This window comes from Poecile atricapillus, chromosome 1, assembly GCF_030490865.1.
Source record: "Poecile atricapillus isolate bPoeAtr1 chromosome 1, bPoeAtr1.hap1, whole genome shotgun sequence".
Taxonomy (NCBI): domain Eukaryota; kingdom Metazoa; phylum Chordata; class Aves; order Passeriformes; family Paridae; genus Poecile; species Poecile atricapillus.
This window is the reverse complement of record NC_081249.1, coordinates 1,140,296-1,159,464: the sequence shown is the minus strand read 5'-3', so window position 1 is coordinate 1,159,464 and position 19,169 is coordinate 1,140,296. Positions and strand designations below refer to the sequence as shown.

At 53.0% G+C, this 19,169-nt stretch overlaps 2 protein-coding genes across 2 annotated transcripts; one reads left to right on the top strand and one right to left on the bottom strand.

Moving 5' to 3' along the window:
* Positions 1-5,159: 5,159 nt before the first annotated feature.
* Positions 5,160-11,576, bottom strand: LOC131589365 (folate receptor gamma-like). Its single transcript, XM_058858753.1, has 5 exons — positions 11,571-11,576; positions 7,086-7,255; positions 6,334-6,522; positions 5,752-5,887; positions 5,160-5,524 (listed from the first exon to the last, which is right to left on the bottom strand). Exons 2-5 carry the CDS (start codon positions 7,140-7,142, stop codon positions 5,160-5,162), a joined length of 747 nt encoding a protein of 248 aa, XP_058714736.1. The 5' UTR covers positions 7,143-7,255; positions 11,571-11,576.
* Positions 11,577-14,440: 2,864 nt separating this feature from the next.
* Positions 14,441-19,152, top strand: LOC131581350 (transmembrane protein 50B-like). Its single transcript, XM_058843497.1, has 6 exons — positions 14,441-14,590; positions 15,134-15,201; positions 15,875-15,967; positions 16,747-16,804; positions 18,222-18,311; positions 18,395-19,152. The coding sequence occupies exons 1-5, from the start codon at positions 14,499-14,501 to the stop codon at positions 18,265-18,267; spliced, it is 357 nt and encodes a 118-aa protein (XP_058699480.1). The 5' UTR covers positions 14,441-14,498; the 3' UTR covers positions 18,268-18,311; positions 18,395-19,152.
* Positions 19,153-19,169: the final 17 nt, after the last annotated feature.

The window sequence follows — 19,169 nt, the reverse complement described above, 5'->3', positions numbered from 1 at the left end:
AATTTATAACAACCAACCGAGTAACTAGCATGCCTAGTCACACCATCCATCACTCCCCATGCTTCCCCACAAATATTCCATATTCTGGAATAACAGAGCAGCTCGCACTTCAATCTGCCCCTGGCTGAATGCAAATCACTTCTCCCCTTCCCATCCTTCTCTTTTGCTTTCATGTCTGTGCCATTTCCTTCTGTAAATCATCACTTCTGGAGTTTGGGATCACCACAAAGGTGGGAATTTGTGCCTGGTGCCTTCGAGTGCCCTTCTTGCCCCAGTCATTGGTGAGGTTTCGGGGAAAAAAATCGCTGTTTTGGTTCCATCCCTAATGAACCTCAAAGGCTCCTGAAATGTGACCTCCTGGGCATTGTCCTTGTGCAATGTGAGAATTCTGGAAGGGTTTGGGTTTGAGAGACCTCAGAGCCCACCCAGTGCCAGCCCTGCCATGGCAGGGACACCTCCCACTGTCCCAGCTGCTCCCAATGTCCAGCCTGGCCTTGGGCACTGCCAGGGATCCAGGGGATAAGGAAATAACTCTACCTCAGTATTCCCAAGCCCACCTTGCTCAGGTCCAGTGCTTTCAGATACAAAACCCAGACAAACAAAAGCAAATAAAACACCCCACGGAATGAAGATCTTCAGCAGTGAAGGTCCTGCTCAGTGGCATTTCTTCTCTCCTTGAAACCATCACCATGGACCCCAGGAGGATGTAATATTCCTGCATGTGCCCCTAGGGCTGTTTGGGGAAATCCATGAGAAGGACAAAACTCAGATATCCCAGGGTGTGGAAAGTATTTTGGGACAGGGCTGAGACCAGTTTCTCTCATCTTCCTCTTGAGTTCTGCCTCTCTGCCTGCAGTGCATCCCCAGCTCTCCATCCCCCCGTGCTGCAGCCCAGCCTCTGCCCCGGCTCTGCTCTGCTCACCCTGCCCAGTGTCCCCTGCCCTCCGTGCTGCCAGTGTCCCCTCTGTGCTGCCAGTGTCCCCTCCCCTCTGTCCTGCCAGTGTCCCCTCTGTGCTGCCAGGGTCCCCTCTGTGCTGCCAGTGTCCCCTCTGTGCTGCCAGTGTCCCCTCTGTCCTGCCAGTGTCCCCTCCCCTCTGTCCTGCCAGTGTCCCCTCCCCTCTGTCCTGCCAGTGTCCCCTCTGTCCTGCCAGTGTCCCCTCCCCTCAGTGCTGCCAGTGTCCCCTCTGTCCTGCCAGTGTCCCCTCCCCTCTGTGCTGCCAGTGTCCCCTCTGTCCTGCCAGTGTCCCCTCCCCTCTGTGCTGCCAGTGTCCCCTCTGTGCTGCCAGTGTCCCCTCTGTGCTGCCAGTGTCCTCTCCCCTCTGTGCTGCCAGTGTCCCCTCCCCTCTGTGCTGCCAGTGTCCCCTCTATGCTGCCAGTGTCCTCTCCCCTCTGTCCTGCCAGTGTCCCCTCTGTGCTGCCAGTGTCCCCTCCCCTCTGTGCTGCCAGTGTCCCCTCTGTGCTGCCGGTGTCCCCTGCCCTCTGTGCTGCCAGTGTCCCCTCTGTGCTGCCAGTGTCCCCTGCCCTCTGTGCTGCCAGTGTCCCCTCTGTGCTGCCAGTGTCCCCTCTGTGCTGCCAGTGTCCCTTCTGTCCTGCCAGTGTCCCCTCTGTGCTGCCAGTGTCCCCTCTGTGCTGCCAGTGTCCCCTCTGTGCTGCCAGTGTCCCCTCCGTGCTGCCAGTGTCCCCTCAGTGCTGCCAGTGTCCCCTCCCCTCTGTGCTGCCAGTGTCCCCTCCCCTCCGTGCTGCCAGTGTCCCCTCTGTGCTGCCAGTGTCCCCTCCGTGCTGCCAGTGTCCCCTCCGTGCTGCCAGTGTCCCCTCTGTGCTGCCAGTGTCCCCTGCCCTCTGTGCTGCCAGTGTCCCCTGCCCATGTCACCTCTCCTGGAGCAGCCACCAGCTCCTGTCTGTCCTGGACGCCACCTCTGGTCTCCACCTTCCTGGGCCTGGGCTCATTTACCCGGCACAAACCCAGCGTCTCTGGGCTGGGAGCAATCGCTGAGATCACTGGAGCCTTGGGAATGTGCAGGGAGTGTGTGCAGCTGGGAGTGCCCCAGAGGGCTGCAGCTCCCCTTGGAGCTACCCCAGAGCATCTCCAGAGGATAAAGCTGGGCGTGCTTGGGAGCCATGGGGCCGGATCTCCTCCCAGCCCACGTGGATTTGGGACAGGAGGACACCACAGCCCTCCTCTGCAGGGTCCCAGCAGGTCTCTTGTCTGAGAGAAAACAGCCTGGACCTCCTTGAGGCACTGGCAGAGCTGAGCAGAGCCCAAGCCCACGGCAGCAGGAGTTGCCCAAAGCAGATTCTCCCTCCCCTCGAGCAGCTTTGCCTCCCGAGTTGTTTGGGTTTTGTCCTGCATGGAGATCTCTGTCGCAGGAATCAGCTCCCAGTGCTCCTGCCTGGGTGGGCTAGAAAACATTTCTAAGCCCTGGTCAGTTGTGGGCTCTACCTTCAAATTTTGGAGACAAGATACTATATTTAGAGCAATTGGATTAAACACATCATATTTGAGTTAGAGAGGGAAAGTGCTTCTCTGTTTCGTGTAAGGACAAGGAATTAGTGATCAGCTGTGACAAATACTACATCATTAGGAACATTTTAAAATGAAAACGAGCCAGAAAAGCTTCTGGAAAAAGCTGCTCTGGTCTAAAAACTCCAGAAAATATTTGAAGTACTACAAAGCTCTGCAGCCTGGGGTTGGCTTGGCCCATGGGCAGAGGAAGAGACAAAGTTCATCATGAGATCCTCCCATGGAGTCATGAGGAGCAGAAAGGACCCCCAAACACTCCCCCAGACCCCTGAAACCAGCACCCCACCCCAGCTGGGCTCCATGGGCTCCTGAGCTCCTTCCCAGAGAGGGGTCTGGGTGAGGCAGCCCCAGCCCCAGCCCCGGTCAATGTTTGGTGTCGAGAGCATTGCACAGCTCTGACTGAGCCTTCACGTGACTGAGTCCTCCAGGATTAAGGATGGGAACCCAAATATATTTTTATAAATAAATGACTCATTATGATAATGATTAGACTAAGAGATCTTAATCAGCATTATTTACTGCACAGCACAGGCAGCTACAACTGCCAGGATAATGCACTGCTTGAAATAAAGATGAAGCAATTCCATTAAAGCCAGCAAACCTCATTACTGAGCAGAGATTGATGCCATTCACCCAGACCAAGGGCCATGGGCTGTGGCCCAGCCTTGAGAGGTGACCTTGAGGGGCATCCCTGGAAGGTACTGAGGCAAAGGGGCGTTAGAAGATGCCCAGATTAAAAAGCTGAGACTGGGCTTTTGTAGGATAAAGCTCCTGGGCTGGGAGTGCGGTGTGTCTGGGCTGTGCCAGCTCAGTTTAGGGAAGTGGCAGCAGCTGGGGGTTCCTTTCTCAGGTACTTCACCTGCTCTGCCACACCTTCAGCTCACTCAGGATGCTGAGCTTTGAGACTGAGCAGTCAGGCTGCTTTCTGCTTTATCCAGCCACAAAAGCAGCAGGACTCCCTCTCTCTCCCCAGCTCCAGCCAGGGCATCCAGCTCTCCCCACCCCCTGCGTTTCCCTTCAAGAAGCTGGTGGAGTTCTGCTGAAGTTTCTGCCTCAAAGGAAGCAAAATCCCAAAGAAGCACAGCAGCAAGTCTTTGCACAGGTTCTGCAGGTCTGGGAACCTTTACCCTGCTTTGAAGGGCTCTTGAGCCCAAAGCAGGTGTGGGCAGGGCTGACCCAGCCCAGCCAAGGGCAGGGAGGGTCCTGCCTGCAGCCCCTGGCCAGTCAAGGACAGTTCTGCTCCTCTGCCCCTTCCAGGGGCTCCAGGAGAGCTGGAGAGGGACTGGGGCCAAGGGCTGCAGGAATTGCCAGGAGCCAGGGAATGGCTGCCAGAGCCAGAGGGCAGGGCTGGATCTTGGGATCTTGGGCAGGAATTGTTCCCTGGCAGGGTGGGCAGGGGCTGGGATGGAATTGCCAGAGCAGCTGGGGCTGCCCCTGGATCCCTGGCAGTGCCCAAGGCCAGGCTGGACATTGGGAGCTCCTGGGACGGTGGGAGGTGTCCCTGCCATGGATGGGGGAGTGGAAAGAGATGAGGTTTGACATCTCCTCCAATCCAAACCATTTGTAATTTTATGATCTTTGCTCCCCCCAGGCCAATTCCCACATTTAGAGATCCCATAGCCACCACCACCCCCAGGACACTTCCCCCTCCTCAGGAGTATTTCACATCAGTCCAACAAGGCTGATCCAGAGCAAGAGTTTATTATCCAAGCCACCCTTCAGGGAGTCCCAACTGACTCATGGAAAGACTCCACAAGTGCAAAGGTTTTAGGTATGCTTTACTGGCAGGTGCCAGCAGACAGGTGATTGCTTCTCCTAAAACCTGTGTGAAAATCACCAGGTTTACATTCCCTATTTATTCCTTAGAATATTATATTTGTGTAGGATTGCACAATTAGTTTCATGCATTTTTATTTCTTGTCCCCTGCCATCCCCTCTGGGTAAGTCATCGGCTCCCTCTGGGCACGCACAGCTCGCTCTGGTGCTCACTGGGTGGATTTCAGAGCTGAGGGCTGGAAACTCCTCATCACATTGAACCCTTCACCTTTCTGCCTCAGTGTTGTGGCACTCTGGTCCCGGCTCAAAGTGCAGGAGCAGCTTTGTGCAGCTCGGGGGTCTGAGGGCTCCCCTTGTCTCGGCATTCTGCTTTCCCAGCCCTGTGTGTTTCTGTTGGTTCCTCTCCTTATCCAGAGAGGACGAGGAGCTTACATTCCTGCACGTTCTTGTGACCACAGCAAGGGATGATAAAAGGTTACAGACAGTGTGTGATTTCTGTTGTGCTTAACATATTCTAAAAAGCTATAAACATTTTCAGGTTAACTATATCCTTAATCAATTAAATTCTAAAGCCTGTAAAGCTCTAAAGTGTCTCACAGCTGCCCAAAGGAGCAGACACCAGAGCTCTGCCAGGCCAGCACACGGCCGTGGGGTGGGCACAGATGTGCAGGCACCCCCACATCAGAGCAAAGACTGCTCTGCTCTTCCCTCAGAGGCAAGAAAATCCCTGCTCTGCTCAGCGACCCAGAGGTGGTGCCAAGGTCCAGCAACACAACTTACGCTGAGCGCTGGGACGCACAGACAGAGTAACTTGTGCTGGCTCCTCTTGCAGGGCAGCTGGAGCAGTCCAGGCCATGTCCCTTCACAGAGGGGTCACAGGGACCCCCATCTGGGCACCCCCCAGCCCCTCGGGGAGCAGCAGCAGGGCCAGGGGCAGCAGGAGCAGCACAGACCCCGGCAGGGCACGCACGGCGCCATCGCTCTCCGGAGCCACGCGGTCCCCCCGAGCAGGGGAGCATCTCTTTCTCCAAGCAAAGTGTTTGGCCACGGCCACGTTGGGGTTCCCCTGGGCAGGGTCGAACCACATCTGGATGCAGCGCCCGCTGCCCCGGCGCTCGCCGCTGTATTTGAAGGAGTTGGACCAGATCTTCTCACACAGGTCTTTGGGTCGGGGGAAGACCTCGCTGAAGGGTCTGCACACGGAGCCCCAGGGGCAGCGGTTCGTTCCTGGGCACAGAGCACGGGGGAGCTCACTCAGGGCACTGGGACAGCCCTTCCCTCCTGTCCTTCCCCTGGGGGGAACAGGTCACCTGCCCACAGCCCATGGCCACACCTGAGCTGGGCGCTGGGGGCTTGGCCACCCAGAGGAGTGACAGACCCCTGGGGTGCTGGCAGAGGTGACACTGCCAGAAACCTGCCTGTGGGGAGAGGAGAGGCACCCAGAGCACACTGACCTGTTGCCCAGTTCCAGCCCTTGTGCCAGTTCTCTTTGCAGGTGACGGCGTCCCTGCAGTCCTCCCACCACTGCTCGCAGTCCTCCCTGCAGAGGGGCACGTGCAGAATCCTCTCCCGACGCCAGCTGCTGTCAGCCTGCCGGACACAGGAACAGTGGCACACGTCATGCTGGGGAGTCTCGTGAGTCAAGGGAAAGATTTGGCACATCCCAGATCCCCCCAGCCCCTCCCATGGGGGTGCACAGCTGATCCCAGGGGAGATCCAGCCTCAGCAGAGATGTGTCTTGACACAAGGAGTTCCTCCATTAGTCAGAGGCCAGAAAAATCCTTGGAATCTCTCTACCCTGTGGGAAAAGTTGAGACACCCTCGATATTGATGGGAAATCATTCCCTGGCAGGGTGGGCAGGCCCTGGCACAGCTGGGGCTGCCCCTGGATCCCTGGCAGTGCCCAAGGCCAGGCTGGACATTGGGAGCAGCTGGGGCAGTGGGAGGTGTCCCTGCCATGGCAGGGGTTGGATCAGGACGAGTTTTGATTTCCCTTCCAAGCCAAACAGTTCCATGACTCCTGGACGTGGTGCTACCTTCTCAATCCAGGGCCCCAGGTTGGGTGAGCACTCGTACAGGCACGTGTCCTGGATGAAGTGGCGCTTGCATTTGGGTGGCATCACCCCGCAGTGGTTCCAGTTGAAGTTGTAGAGGTAGGACTGGTCCTTGTGGGCCTCTGAGCTGGTGTTGGCCGTGCAGCAGGCGTTGTCCTTCCAGGGGGAGCACTGCAACAGGGGACAGGCTGCTGCAGCTGGCCAGGAGCAGCTCCAGGAGGACAGAGCCCACGGCAAGGAGCCTGCGGCACCCAGAGCGTTTTACCTTCCCCACCAAACTCTGGGTCACTCTGGGCTTAGGAGCTGGGCCCTGCAGCAAGGCAGGGCTGGAGGAGGAGCAGAGCAGATCCTCAGCAGGAGTTAGTGCCAGCCCAAGGAACAGAAACAAAGCCCCACTTCCTCCACCGAGGGGCTGGGGCAGAGCGAGAAGGCTCTCCCACCCTGAGAGGGAGCAGGTGAGGGTCTCTCCCCACATCCTCTCCCTTGCTGTGCTCTGGGGGTCCCGAGCTCCAGGAGGGGGTTAGAGAGGGGTGACACTGAGCTGACAAATCCCCACTGTCACTCACTGGCCACTCGCTGAAGGAAGGCAGCAAACAAACAGATCTTGCAGCCAGGGCGGCTTTATCCCTCCGGCAAGTGGTGGCCAAGCCCAGAGCAGCCCCGAGTGTGCGGGGAGGGGGCACAGGGCCAGGCTGTCCCACCCTGCGACACCCAGGGCCACCAGCAGCTCCTACCTGCTCAAACAGCTTCCCCTCGGGGCCCGGCTCGCTTTTGTGGTGTTTGGCATCCATGCAGACGTTCAGCAGCGGGTCCTTCACTGCTGCCACGGCATCAGCAGCCGGCAGTGCCAGCAGTGCCAGCAGTGCCAGCAGTGCCAGCAGTGCCAGCCTCACTGCCTGCCCCACTGCCTGCCCCACTGCCTGCCCCACTGCCATCCCAGGAATGGGGCTGTGCAGACAGGGGACAGCACAGGACGGGTGACACAGATATAGAGGGGACAGCACAGGGGAGGTGACAGAGCTGTGCAGAGGGGACAGCACAGGAGGGGTGACACAGATATAGAGGGGACAGCACAGGGGAGGGGACACAGGTGTGCAGAGAGGGGACAGCACAGGGGAGGTGACAGAGCTGTGCAGAGGGGACAGCACAGGACGGGTGACACAGATATAGAGGGGACAGCACAGGGGAGGGTTTGGCACAGGCAGCAGCGAGGGAGGTGCTGTGGAGGCCGGGCACTCCTGAGGACCTGGCAGCAGCTCATGGCACCAAGGACACCCGTGCAGCCCCCCCGAGCCCGGCTGCAAGGTCAGCCACACGTTATCATCAGGACAGGGGCACAAACAGCCCTGGGAGAGCTCGGGCTGCCCAGCCATTCAGCAGCCCCCAGGAAGGGGGGATGCTCTGTGAGACCCACTCAGGTGGGGTCCTTTTGCCAGCCCACTGCTCCAGACAGAAGCTCCCAGCCCCGAGCCCTCTGTGCCAAGGCATGGGGGGTACAGGGATCTCTCACGAGGGTCCAGAGGGGCAGGGAAGGCACCAACACCAGCCCCTTGTGTGGGGCAGGAGGCCCGTGTTGACTTCAGGAGTGTGCCAAGACAGGAAAACATTTTCTGTATCTGTGTCTGAGACTTGGAAACCCTCTCCTGAGGTCTCCAGCAGAGACCTGAATCATCAAAGAATCACACAAGGGTTTGGGTTGGAAAGGAAAGTTAAAGCCCATCTCATTCTGCCCCTGCCACGGGCAGGGTCACCTCCCCCTCTCCCAGGGCACTCCAGCCCTCCAGCCTGCTCTGATTTGAGCAACAAAAGACATTTCACACCATCGTGCCTTGGCCCCCTCTGCCTGCCTAGAGGTTGGGACCAATTTTATAGTCATTCTCTTAAAAAACCCAAAAAAACAACCCCAAACCAACCAGCCAACAACAAGACTTAACCAAGAAAATCCCTTCCCATTCCTTGTTAACACAGCGTAAGGGTCTCAACCAGACACATTTTAAGAAGAATTTTGCAGAACACAGAAGCAAGACAAAGCATTTACAGCATTAAAATAGCACAAAACACCCCAGAAAAAGCAGCTACAGGCCTGAGGAGACAGGCACAGAAACCTGAGAAGCAGGAAGTAGCTAACTTGCATTAAAAGCTACATTTTTACACCCCCAAATCACGGTCAACCTTTGCAGTTTGAAAAGGCTCTGAACTCTCTCCACCACCTCACAAACACTCAGCCCTGCAGCTTCCTGGGGCAGCTTTCACAGGGAAGCTTCTGGCCCTGGGGAGGAACTTCCCCCTCTCTTTCAGGAGCTTTGACTCGTGCCAGTGTTGGTCAGCACAGGGTTTGGTGACACCTGCCTCATCCAGCCTCTTTCACAAGCAGCACCTCCTGCCTGGGAAACAATCCAGGCTTTCTCTGCCCAGGCAGGTTCTTGTCAGCCCTGGCCCTTCACTTGTGTCCTCCCCTGACCCTGCACCAGGCAGAGGGGAGCTGGACCATTGCGTGAGGCAGAAGAGCCCAAAAGAGACCGAGCCAGGGCTCTGGGTATGGAATGAATGATGGAATAAATGCAAAAGGCAGCAAATGACACACAGGCTGCTGCCTCAGGAGGAAGAGTAACAGCTCCCAGCACAAAGCAGAACTGCAGGTGCACCCCTCGTAACACCTGAGCACATCCATTGATGCTGAAAGCTGCACCAGAGGCTGTGGAAAGCCCTTGCCCTCAGCATGGGCCAGAGTCTTCCTCCTGGAGCAGCTTTGGGGAATTTGCTCTTTTCTTCACCCACAGCACTGCTGCTTCAGTGATGAATCACTTGCCTGAGGAGCAAATCTTTCTAAATTTCATGTGTGTGCACTTCAGGCTCTGGTGATCACAGAGTCCCTGAGACCTCCCCACCTTGTCCCCAGGGCAGAGCCCTGAGTGCCACGTCCAGCCCTTCCTTGGGCACCTCCAGGGATGGGCACTGCAAAGCTCCCTGGGCAGCCCCTGCCAAGGCCTGAGCTCCCTTTCCATGGGCAAATTCCTGCTGCTGTCCACCCTGAGCCTCCCCTGGCCCAGCCTGAGGCCTGAGCTCTCCTCCTGTCCCTGTTCCCTGGCAGCAGAGCCCGACCCCCCCGGCTGTCCCCTCCTGCCAGGGAGAAAAACAACCTTGTGCTTCTAACCCCTCACACTGGAGATGTCACTGAGCAGATCTTCCCCCACCCACTCCTGACACTTTGCCACCTCTGCTGCCTCCACAAGAAGAGTTTTGCCCCTCGAGGCACAGGGCTGTGGCGGTTTTGGATGCCCTGCACTGTCCTGGCCACGTTTCCTGCTCCTTGCCAGGGAATTTCTAATATCTGGTTTGTTTTTGGAACTGCTGATCACTGAACTGTGTTGTAACATTGTCAGAGCAGTGACAGCTTGTTCCTGAGAGATAATTGTCAGCCACCAGCCTGTCATCTTCCATCTGACGTGTTCTCCCCAGCGCATCACTGTGTGTTCATCTCAGCTGCTTTTTCTTTGAAATCTGTTGTTTTATTGTTCAGTGACTCAGTCGTACCACGTGTCACGTCCCACTCTTGTGCAGAAGGGAGCACCCAAAAGTCAGAGGTGCCCATGGTGACAAAAGAATGGCAAAAGCCAGAAGGGTCCAAAAACCAGAGCTCACCAAGTTTTATTGGCCAGCTGCACACCTGGCATGGAAATGGATGCAGGTTTTCCCCTACATAGTAACGGTGGGAGAAATCAAAGAGTGAAATGAAAGAGGGAGGCAGAAGAGTGTGAAGGAGAGATTGGCTGGGAAAGGAGAACACCAGTCCTGCATTGGGGTCAATGCTCCAGCACTGACCCAAACAGGGTGGTCCTGGGGCACTGCCTGGGCTTGGGGGACACTTTGTGTTTCCTCACCTTTTGAGAGACCGCCAGCTATTCACCAGCCTTCACAGAAGTAAACGTGAACGCTGTTTATTTCTATCTTTAGCACACCTTTTATAGGGTTCTACAGGGTCCGTGGGCAGAGCAAGCTACTATTGGCTAACACACACAGTTTACATTTTTTCTCTTATACACACGGATATTGTTTTACTTTACTCTCTCTTCTGCAGGAAGGTTTCAAGGACTTTAGCCTTTAATATCATGACTTATTTCAAAGACTGGTTTGTGCAGACAGGCCCTTAGTAATATATAAAATATATCAACACTCACCCTGGCCTCGGGTTTCCTGCTCTTCATGTACACATGAGCACGTGCACTCTGCTCTTCTGGGCCTTTCTGGAAATGGCTCAAGGGGCTTTGGGGTCTTTTGGTAGACCCCTCTCTACTGGATGTACCCTCAGTCAGCAGTTCATGCCCACTGCTTGACCCCACTCCTGCCCTGGGGCTGTCCTCCGTGTTGTTCGGTCACCACAGACCACAACAGGGAAGTTGGCCCCAAAACGGTGCTGCCCAGAAGGGCACTGCCTCTTCCCAGACACATCCTGCTCTGATCCTTGTTTAACTTTCTTGCTCCAGTGGGTATCAGGAATCTGAGGCACAGCCATGCCTTTCCTCCTTCCTGCCCAGGCTCCTGCACCAGGCTCCTCTGCAGATTTTTACAGCTGGTCCTGGAGCGGTTCAGCATCATCAGAGACTTGGCTGACTTGATGCTTACCCAGACAAAATCTGCTGAAGAGCAGAAATCATAGAATCAAAGGAGTGTTTGGTTGGGAGGGACATTGAAGCTCATCCAATTCCAACCCCCATCATGGGCATGGACGCTATCCCAGGTTGCTCCCAGCCCTGTCCAGCCTGGCCTGGAACATTTCCACTGAGCCCACAGCGCAGAGAATGGCCACTGCTGGCCATGGGCTTTGCACTGAGTCTGCAAGGCCTGATCCACTTACCTGTGCTCCAGCCCTGTATTACATTTCCTGTGACCTCTTGCTGCACAGACAGAGTGTTCAGGGTGTGCAGATCCCCCCATCTCTCCAAAAACCTTTCCAGCTGAATGTCCAGACCTTGTCCTTGCAGGGGGAACTCGTGTGTGGGATGGTGCAGAGCACAGGGAATCTCTCCCTGTTGTCCTGCCTGTATCCCTGTACACCCCCCTTACCTAAATATGCTGTGTTTTACCACACCAGACGCTCATTCTTTGCTCTCTTTGTCACCTCCAAACCCTTTTTGTCCCTCTCTGAGCTTCTATTTCCTTAACTGAGCATTCCAGAGTTGTTTGTAGCCATGAGGTCTCCAGTGCCAGCCTGTGCCCACCTCTCACTGCCTTGTGCCCCTCTGTACCACACCTGGTCCCCTCTCCTGGAGGCCCTGACATGCTGCTAAGGATTTCTCTGCACTCCCTCAGTGTGGTGAAGTCTTGAATCTCTCTCCCTCAGCACAGAATTTTGCTGTTCTCTGCATCCAGTCGAAGGCACGTGTGACAAGGAGATGGAGAGCCGTGGCCATTGTCTGAAGGGAAGTTCCCTTCTCTGCCAAAGCTGGTAAAACCTGCAGGGCGAGTTCACAACCAGCCAAGCTGGCACAGCTCAGTTCCCTGAGGCCTTGCAGACTCAGTGCAAAGCCCATGGCCAGCAGTGGCCGTGGGCTCAGTGGGCAGGACCTGTGTCACAGCTCTCAGCCTGGCTGGGGACAGAATGATGGAAAGGTGCAAGGGTTTGGGCTGGGAGGGACCTTAAAGCCCATCCAGTCCCACCCCTGCCATGGGGGACACCTCACATTGGAAGAGAATGGAATCCCAGAAAAGAAAGAAACAAAACATCACTTCAGTGTGTGTCAGAGGGAATCCCACCTGCCATGGGGAGGCGTTTCCTGAGGATTCTGCTGATCGCAGTTCCCTGCAGGAGCTGGAAGTGGCTCCAGGGCTGTTTGAGGGGGCTGAGAGGGTGGGACTGCAGACTCAGACAGCTGGGCACTGATCATCTTCCTGCAATGGAAACAGCTCCTGAACTGAGATGTGAGGGTGCTTAGAAAGTCAATCCCACAGAATTCAAACACTCAGCTGAGTCACAGCAGCTCGTTGTTATCATTAACCATAATTAGCAGGAATAAACCAGTGCCTGAGGACAGACTGTGCTCTTGCTTTGGGCCTGAGCAGACCTGTCCCACAGATTTTGGGTTAAATTTCATTAGAATTGGTGCTTTTATTCCAGATGAGGACTGACCAGAAAGGAGAGCTGGAGAAGGGCCTGGGTGGGCAGTGGTGACCCCAAGGTCACCAGGAGGCCTTGCAGGAAGGTGGGGTGCTGGTGTCTGGGGGAGATGGAGCTCCCAGGCTGTGCAGGACTGCTTTTCCAGCAGTTCCACACTGCTGAGCCCGTGTCCAGGCACTGGGGCTGGCTCTCCCAGTCCAGCAGACACTGAGGGGCTGCAGATGCTGGATGGGCTGGATCCCCCTGCTTTAACCCTGTGTATTCCATCCACACTTTCTGCACCACTGAGGAGCAGGGCCTTGAGCACCTGCACCTCCCACACTTGTGCTGTGCTGATTGCAGTGATCAGCCCCTCCAAGATTCACAAATCTGTGAAAAATTCTTCTCCCGCTGCTGTTCCCATCATGATGAATCCAGTTGTGTACAGAGCAAAGATCAGGTCAGTCCTGGACCCCCAGAAAGCTGCAGGAAGCCAAATGTGACCCCCTCATGGCACAAGCTGGGCTGGAGCTGGGGGTCTGTCGTGATGGCATGAGTGGGTGGTGGGGTCACACAGCTCTGAAATTATGCAATTAAGCATAATTAAGCAGAAATTATGTTAAAAACGGAAGGGCAAATTCTTCACCTGATGCCAGCTGGAATAACTGCACAGACTTGGGCAATAAAATTCCACCGGAGAGTTGTGAACTCTCACAATGATCAGAGCCTCAGGCTGGGCCAGGGGAGGCTCAGGGTGGACAGCAGCAGGAATTTGCCCATGGAAAGGGAGCTCAGGCCTTGGCAGGGGCTGCCCAGGGAGCTTTGCAGTGCCCATCCCTGGAGGTGCCCAAGGAAGGGCTGGACGTGGCACTCAGGGCTCTGCCCTGGGGACAAGGTGGGCATCGGGCACAGCTGGGACTCCATGGGCTGGGAGGGCTTTTCCAGCACCAGGGATTCTATTCTACGAGTCTCTGATTCTGTGGTCTTCAAGGTCCCTTCCAATCCAAACCATTCCATGATTCCATGACTCAGTGTATGCCATTTTTATGGTCAGATGTGGCTTTGTGCATCACACACCTAATGTGGTTCATTTGGAGAAATGCCCATACCCTGAGTGATGTCACCACATAAATATTTGAACCAAACATAATTTCCTCTATTGATTTCCCTCCCACAGAAAGGCCTAATGGAGAATGAGGCTGTGCCTGCTTTCTTTGCTAAAAAAAGAATGAATAAATACCTCAATAAAGTCTAGAATTCTGTAGCAGAGTGCTGGATATCCTCCTCTATTGTGCCAGGGATATCAGCAATTTCCATCAGTTAATTAGGGAGCAGAGCCCGCAGGGATCAGGCAGGGGTTATCAGGGAGAACAGCTATTCTTGTGGGCACAAAGGAGAGTTAAAGATTAACCAGCAAAGCAAATGCAGCCCCCAGAGATTGGCAGCTTTAAGGGCCAGGTCTGTGGGTCTGCAGAGGAGCTGACAAGGGAGGGAGGTCCCACCTTGAGGAGGGATTCCTGCCTGATGGATCATCCCAGACAGAATGGCTGAGCTGTGAGACCCACCACGAGATGGCTTTGCCATGGGTCTACCTGGGGTTCCCAGGCACAAATGCAGAGACAGCAGAGAGTCATGGAATCACGAAGTGCTTTGGGTGGGAAGTGACCCTAAGGATCATCTCCTGGCCCCCCAGCCATGGCAGGGACACCTCCCACTGTCCCAGCTGCTCCCAATGTCCAGCCTGGCCTTGGGCACTGCCAGGGATCCAGGGGCAGCCCCAGCTGCTCTGGGTATAAATTTATCCATACCCCACTCCTTAATTTGAGCAGAAATTGTGGCTGACTCCCAAACACTCCTCTGGAAACAGGAACGTTGAGATTTGTGCAGGCACTGCCCGTCCAACACATTTAAACCACTTTCCAGAAGAACTGGTGCTTGTTAGAATCCAGTTAAACCAGTGCTGCCCAGAGCCCTGGCCTGGTTTCCCTGCCTGTCCTGTGCCCCCAGGCTCACCCCCTGTGTCTGTGCCCAGTTTTTCACAGGCTGGTGGATCATGATCGATGCTGCCGTGGTTTATCCCAAGCCGGAGCAGCTGAACCACGCCTTCCACACCTGCGGGGTCTTCTCCACGCTGGCCTTCTTCATGTGAGTGTTGGAGACAGGGAGCCCTCACCAATAAACACCACAAACCAAACCAGCCTCTGCTGACAGTGTGTCCAGCATGGATAAATCAGAGAATCAGGGAATGGTTTGGCTTGGGAGGGACCTCAAAGCCCATCCAGTGTCACCTCCCACTGTCCCAGGCTGCTCCAAGCCCTGTCCAGCCTGGCCTTGGGCACTGCCAGGGATGGAGAATCCAGTACTTACCTCAATATGAAACAATTTAACTGCATTTCCCTCTGTTTTTACAATTTTTACAGCTGTTCCTTGCCCAGAACTTTCTCAAACAGGAGGGGTAACAATAGGCTGGCTTTCTTTGTAGAGATGTAAATAAAACAACAGCTTTTATTGAATCATTCAGTATTGGCAAGGAAAAAGGATGATTTGGGATTTGTCACTACCCAGATTGCCAGGGAATTTCCCCAGAATTTGTCACATGTTAGAAAAAAAATAAAAAGCTGGGGTTTTACTTAGAACTCTCTATTGATTTTCTGTAGCCTGAAGTGAATCTCCTTTTTTTGTCCCCAGGATAAATGCTGTATCAAATGCACAGGTGAGAGGAGACAGCTACAGTGATGGATGCTTAGGAAGAACAGGTAAATGAACTCTACAAATCCTGCTCAGGTGAAGGACTGATCATTTATCTCTGGGGATTTTTCCAAGTGGAGGTGAAAGAAATAATCAGAAGATAAGGAGTAGGAGAGAATTTCTGTGAATTAATTTCTTTACAGAATTAAGCCTTGGAGATAAGTGCTGGCTTTGTTAAAAAGGGAACTTGGTGAAATTCAGCTTCTGAATGTCTTGGCTTCCTAAACCTTCCCTGCAAAAGCTGGATAGCTGCTGGGAGAAATCAGTTCCTGCCTGGGGGTAGCTCTGGAGCAGGAATTCCCTAGGGATGAGTCAGAAACATTTCCATTTCCTTTGTGTCACTGCTCTGGGTGTCCCTGCACCTGCTGTCCTCTCTGCTTCCATTCATAATTCCCTATTTCCCCCATGGATCCCAGCAGCCTTTTCCATGGGATTTGTTAATTTGGAGGGAGTTACTGCTATTTGAAGTGGCCTGTGGTGCTTTTTTAGTGTGTCATTCATGATCCAGCTCCTGAGAATGTTTGCACAGGAATTTTTACTTCCCAATGACTGAGAAGTGGATTTTGTCCTGGATCCTTGGGTTTAACCCTTTCAATTCATGCCCTTAGTGAGATCATGTATTCCATCCTCCCAGAGGAGCAGCTGGATTGCCTAAAATCCACATTTCACTCTCCCCTGCAGGGGCTCGGATCTGGCTCTTCATCGGCTTCATGTTGATGTTTGGATCCCTCATTGCTTCCATGTGGATTCTCTTTGGAGCATATGTCACACAGAGTAAGTTTGGGTATCTTCTCCTCCAGAAAAGTGCTTTTCCTGTCAGCTTGTGGCAGGAAATCCACAGGGATGGAAGCCTGTGGTCTATGGAAAATCCAAGCCACAGCATCCAGGTTTTAGTCTGAGATTGATACTGGAATACTCTGTTAAACCCAGCTCCCAGTAACAGGAATATCCTGTTAAACCCAGCTCCCAATAACAGGAATACTCTGTTAAACCCAGCTCCCAGTAACAGGAATATCCCGTTAAACCCAGCTCCCAGTAACAGGAATACCCTGTTAAACCCAGCTCCCAATAACAGGAATATCCTGTTAAACCCAGCTCCCAGTAACAGGAATATCCTGTTAAACTCAGCTCCCAATAACAGGAATACTCTGTTAAACCCAGCTCCCAATAACAGGAATACTCTGTTAAACCCAGCTCCCAATAACAGGAATATCCTGTTAAACTCAGCTCCCAGTAAGAGGAATATCCTGTTAAACCCAGCTTCCAGTAACTGGAATATCCTATTAAACTCAGCTCCCAGTAACTGGAATATCCTGTTAAACTCAGCTCCCAGTAACTGGAATATTCTGTTAAACCCAGTAACAGGAATATCCTGTTAAACTCAGCTCCCAGTAACTGGAATATTCTGTTAAACCCAACTCCCAGTAACTGGAATATCCTGTTAAACCCAGTAACTGGAATATCCTGTTAAACCCAGCTCCCAGTAACTGGAATATTCTGTTAAACCCACCTGTCAGAACTAAAGAACTGTTTCCTGTGTTCCTCCTCTGCAGACACTAATGTGTACCCTGGATTAGCAGTGTTTTTCCAGAATGCATTAATATTTTTCAGGTAAGTTACCTGGGCAAATTCCCCTCCTTCCAAAGGGACTTTCCTGCCTCCACACATTGATACTCCAGGAAGGGCAGCTCTGTTTTCTTCTCCCTTAGCTGCAGAGCTTAGAAACAAGGTTTGATTTGCTCAGGCTCTTGGCTCCCCCACACTCCTGTTGGTCCTGTCTCTGCTCCCCTTGGATGAACAGCTCTGGAATGTGGATGGCCAGGGATGCACAGAGTTTTCTGGATAAGGGATTGCCAGTGTCTTTGGAAAATGGCAATCATTCACCTCTGTCCTCCAATCCCTTGGCTTCCCTCCCAGCAGAGCCAGCTGGGGGATTCAATTCCCCTGTTCCAGACTATTTCACACCAATGCCTCAGTTCTCTGGTACTTGATATTCCCTGGATTTCCTTTCACTGCCTGAGCTCACTGTTAGAAAGAGTGGCACTTCCTTTTTGTAGGAGCATGCTGCTGTGTTTTGTAACAGCACACTGGATTTATTTCAAATAATATTATTACATCTATTGTGTAACAGTTGAAAATCGATATGGAGTCTCTAATAACTCTTTTTAGCTGTGGAATGCATTTTGCAATCCATGGATTTTTTTAATAAAAGGCACTGAAAGTGTTAAACAGTGTCAGTTCTGAGATCAGTCACTGAAAAGTTTCATCTCAGCTCCTTCTTTCAGTTCCTGGCTGATCCTTTTCCTTCCAGCCCCACACCAGATGCTTTGCAGTGACCTGGATTGATGGGATCTGGGAAATGAGGGATATTCCTGCAGGGAACAGCAGCTCCTAAATCCCCTCTGGGATTGAAAAGGGAAACTGCTGAAGGCAGATTTTGTGCCTGAAATTTTTAGCCTTGTTCAGAATCCCAGGTTTGGGTTGGAAGGGACCTTAAATCCCATCCAGTGCCACCTGGGCAGGGACAACTTCCACTATCCCAGGTGGCTCCAAACCCTGGCCAGCCTGGCCTGGGAGACTTCCAGGGATGGGGCAGCCAAAACATGGAATTTTGGAAATCAAATTGTAATATGGATCTGATTCTCTACCACAGGCTTAATATTCTTCCTGATTGTTCACAAAAATGGAATTGTTTAGGTTTCATCCCAGCACATCCTGTCATGTTGAGCTGATTCCCAGGTGCCAGAGTGAGACTTGCTGCTCTGGACTCCTTGAATTTCATAAATCCCAGGCTTTTCCTTCAGAAGGGCTGTGAAACTGGATGGGATTTTTGTCTGAGCTTCAGTTTGCTCCCACAGTTCCAGCCATGCACGAGAAACCAAACACAAACACCAAACCCAAATCCTGATGTGACCAAAAGTTCAGGGCTGGGCTGGTGACTTGCACGGGATAAGATTTAAGGATACTGTTAAAATTACCTTGTGTGTGGTCTGATTTTTATTTTATCTCTTGTATTTTCTCCCCCCAGCACTCTGATCTACAAGTTTGGGAGAACAGAAGAGCTGTGGGGCTGAGCTCACTGCTGGCCTGTGCTTAGCATAGTTGCCACGTGGTTCTTGTACGTAGATAATTCACAGTCCTTTGTCCTTGGTTTGCTTCCCAAACTGGTGGAACTGAGACAATTCCAGGCTCTGTCCGAAGCTCCTCTTTTCCCAGGACACTCTTGTGAATATGTACATAGGACTGGATCTATCATTTCAAAGGGAATGGCAGGCTGCCAGGCTTTCCTGCTGACATCTCCAGGCTTTCTCCTTCAAATCCACGGCTTTCCATCTTCCAAACCTCCCCGTGGCCGAGGCTTCAGCCAACAAGTAGTGAGCAAACAGGACAGAGCCCATCCCTGGAGCAGGGGCTGGGATAAGAGCTGATTTTAAGAATTTTATATTATTGTTCAGGTAAATATAAAGTAGCTGCTTTTTTTTTTTTTTTTTTTTTTCCTTCTTTTGGTAAAAGGTTATGGGTTTTTAAGCGAGTCCCTACACTCAGCAGGTTGTGCATGGCAAAGCAAAGTATTCCTGACTTGTGATGGCTCTGGCACAAAGGACATTTGCTGGCACCACAGTCCTTGGGATTAATTTCATGCTGCTCAGTGTAAGAGATACCAGTTGGTATTTAATGTATTTCCTGATATTAGAATAATAATAATAATAAAAAAACCAAAAACCTCCAACAAACTGTTGCCAGTTGTACTTGATATAAAGAATAAATGAGTCAGAGCAATGTCTTGCTGCTGGTGCAAGTGTCAGTGTCTCCAGGGGAAGCTGTTTGCTGATAAATTGATTTCTCCTGACCTGTTCCCTCTCTGCTTAAAAGGTAGTGGGGTATAGATGGATTTATTGCTCAACCTTGTAATAATTTCAATTTTCAATAAATTCTAGCAGTGACTCACACCCAGTTTTAGGGCTGCTGTTGCCCC